General features: G+C 53.0%; 1 protein-coding gene across 1 annotated transcript; it reads left to right on the plus strand.

Moving 5' to 3' along the window:
• The first annotated feature begins 1,129 nt into the window (after nt 1-1,129).
• On the plus strand, nt 1,130-1,462 carry LOC149404025 (uncharacterized). The gene has a single exon (XM_089604030.1). It carries the CDS (start codon nt 1,130-1,132, stop codon nt 1,460-1,462), a length of 333 nt encoding a protein of 110 aa, XP_089460156.1.
• Nucleotides 1,463-3,440: the final 1,978 nt, after the last annotated feature.

A 3,440-nucleotide genomic window follows, 5' to 3' on the forward strand; every position in this document is an offset into this window, starting at 1 on the left:
AATATAACTTGAGTGGTTTATCAACACCATCTACTATGCGCAGCCCAGTAACAAAATTCCACAACCATATCCCCTGATTGGACGCCTCATAACAAGGTACAAATTCTGATGCCATAGTGGAAGATGCTATAAGTGACTGTTTAGGACTCTTCCAGGAGATAGTTCCTCCAGCTAGCAAGTAAATGTAGCCCGATGTAGATTTCATACTGTCTTGGCATCCGGCAAAATCAGAGTCAGTATACCCGATGATCTCGATCTGATCTGTTCGATGGGAAGTACCTGAGTGAAGATAACTTGTCGGACAAGTTCGTTATCGTGTTTATTGACAACATCCTGATTTACTCGAAAATCAAGGCAGAACACCAGAAACCAGCAGGAATGCTGCAACCACTTGAGATTTCACAGTGGAAGTGAGAGCAGATAACGATGGATTTCGTGTCAGGTCTGCCAAAAACCACAGCCGGTCACGACTCAATCTGGGTCATTGTCTATAGATTGACCATATCAGCTCATTTCCTGCCCATAAAAACCACTCACACCGTGGATAAGCTCGCTGAACTCTACATAAAGGAGATTGTACATCTCATGGGGTTCCTAGCTTGATTTGTTTCAGATCGTGATGCTCGCTTCACATCCAGGTTCTGGAAGGGATTACAAGAGAACCTGGGGACTCGCCTGAAGTTTAGTACTGTTTTTCACCTGCAAACCGATGGTCAAAGCGAACGAACGATCCAAGTGTTGGAAGACATGCTCTGAGCTTGTGTTTTAGACTTCCAGGGCTCATGAAGTCGTTATCTTCCGCTAGCTGAATTCTCGTACAACGACAGCTACCAGACGATGAATGGCATGGTGCCGTATGAAGCTTTGTATGAACGGAAGTGCCGCTCTCCAATTCATTGGGATGAAGCTAGTGAGAGCAAGTTTATTGGATCTGATATGCTTGAACAAACCATAGAAGCGGTAAAGAAGATCCAAGCTCGAATGAAAACGTCCTAGAGTCATTAGAAAAACTACGCTGACAGGCGTAGGAGGCCTCTAGAGTTCGAAGCAGGAGAGAAAGTTTTTCTGAAGATCTCACCAATGCAAGGAGTTATGAGGTTTGGAAAAAAATGGAAGCTCAGTCCGAGGTATGAGACGTTTTGAGATCCTTGAGCGTGTAGACAAGACCGCTTATCGCTTGGCGTTACTGCCATCTATATGCAACCTTCATGATGTGTTTCACGTATCCATGCTATGGAAGTACGTGTCTCACCCTTCGTATGTTCTACAAGAGCAAGAGGTTGAGATCTCTCTTGAAATCAAATATGAAGAGCCAGCCGTTGCGATTCTTGATCGCAAAGATAAAGTTTTGAGGGACGAGACCATTCCTTTGGTCAAGGTTTTTTGGAAGAGGCATGTTGTAGAAGAAGCTACATGGGAGCTTCAGAGTGAGATGCAAAAGAAGTACCATACTCTGTTTTAAGTTTCGAGGACGAAACTCTTCTAAGGGGGTAGGGATTGTAATGTATAAATTTTGTAAACGCTCGACTTGTGCATTTGAATAAAATGGACGGGTTTTATCTCAAATTCTTGTTTCATATGAGACATCCTTAAATTTTAAATATCTTGAAAAAAAAATATATTGTTACCGGTCCGTCCCGGCCCGGTACGGCAACGACATCATATGGCGGCTTCCCCGAGACTTTCCCGACGCACGGCCACCTCAAGGCCGGCCATGGCCGAGTCAGAGCCGGCCATGGCCTTCACGGCCGAGTCAGAGCCGGCCATGGCCGGGTCAGAGCCGGCCATGGCCTCCACGGCCGAGTCAGAGCCGGCCATGGCCGGGTCAGAGCCGGCCATGGCCTCCACGGCCGAGTCAGAGCCGGCCATGGCCGGGTCAGAGCCGGCCATGGCCTCCACAGCCGAGTCAGAGCCGGCCATGGCCGGGTCAGAGCCGGCCATGGCCTCCACGGTCGAGTCAGAGCCGGCCATGGCCTCCACGGCCGAGTCAGAGCCGGCCATGGCCGGGTCAGAGCCGGCCATGGCCTCCACGGCCGAGTCAGAGCCGGCCATGGCCGGGTCAGAGCCGTCCATGGCCGGGTCAGAGGCGTCTCTCGGCCAAGGGGCTGTCCACGACGCTCCTTGGTCGCCTATAAATACCAAGGTACCTCCCTTGGTCCAGGTAATCCATTCTTGAGTACTGAAACGCTGCCGAACTCGTACCTCGTTCGTTTCTCTCAAGCTTTGGCCTCTAAACACCTAAACCCTCTACATCCACCTCAATCCCACTAATGTTGAGCGTCGGAGAGGTAAATAGAGGCACCCCCTCTATTTCCCCTTTGTAGTTCACGTGTTCCTGCTTGCTTTTCAGGTACCTGGACGAGATAACCACCACTGACAGCTAAGGGACGACTTGAGATATCAAGTCCGACACGCTCGAGTCGAGACGAGACCACTTGGTCCGGCCTTGGGTCTAACCGTCTTTGGCTCCTAAATAGTTGTCCGAAAAACTGCGACAACATTTTGGCGCTAGAAGGAGGGGACCACCGACCTTTGCACGCTCTCCCTTCCATTCCACACTTTCACTACACCTACGACTCTCGAGAGATGAGTCACCTACCCAATACCTCCGCGGGTACCCGAGCGACGAGCTCGAGGTACGGTCTCCGACTCCTCGCACACCGTCTTGAAGGGCAACCTCGCGATAGCGAGAGCCAGCCCCAAGACCCGGTGAACAACCCCGAGGCCGAGCTCCGAGACCCGGTGAACAGCCCCAAGCTCCCTCATCGCCGATCTCCTCGGCTACGACGTCGAGGATCGATCTGCTCAGGATGACTCCGACCCCGAATACGTGGAGGAGTCAAGGACCAACGAGGCCACCCCTAGCCTCGCTCAGGCACGACCCGAGAGGGCCAATGACGCGTTGGTCGATCCTTTGTACCCGGCGCGACAACAGGCACAGTCACAGTCCCGGGGACTCGCCCCCTCGGTTTCAAGAGGTGGCCGGACACGGCCCCTCGCCGAGGAGAGAGCGACTCTGGTCGACGATGGAGCCGATAGCCGAAGCGCTCGCCGGACGACCCGACCAAGGGCGACCTCGCCTCGTCACGCACCAAGCGTGGACCTTAGAGAGCGCTTGACGGCGCAGAGAAACTCCCGAGGGGAGGATCTCCGCCAAAGGCTAAATTCTCAAAGGGACGCGCTCCCCGCCGCAACTCTCGGCCGGCCTCAGGCCAATGTCGTGGACCAAGCGTCCAAAGAACGCCAACCGGTGACTCCCGTGGCCCCGACGGTCGGCCCTGCTAACGGGCTTGATATGGTCACAATGATTCAAAGCCTCCAAAACCAAATCATCGAGATGCGGGACTCGGGGAGGCAGAGATCATTTGGAGGGATCGAGGAATCATACTCTCCCTTCGCCGCACAAATCCTCGCGCAGCCTTGCGTGGGGAACTTCAAAT

Source organism: Urtica dioica, chromosome 2, assembly GCF_054948205.1.
Source record: "Urtica dioica subsp. dioica isolate 48M chromosome 2, U.dioica_male_clone48M_v1_H2, whole genome shotgun sequence".
Lineage (NCBI taxonomy): Eukaryota > Viridiplantae > Streptophyta > Magnoliopsida > Rosales > Urticaceae > Urtica > Urtica dioica.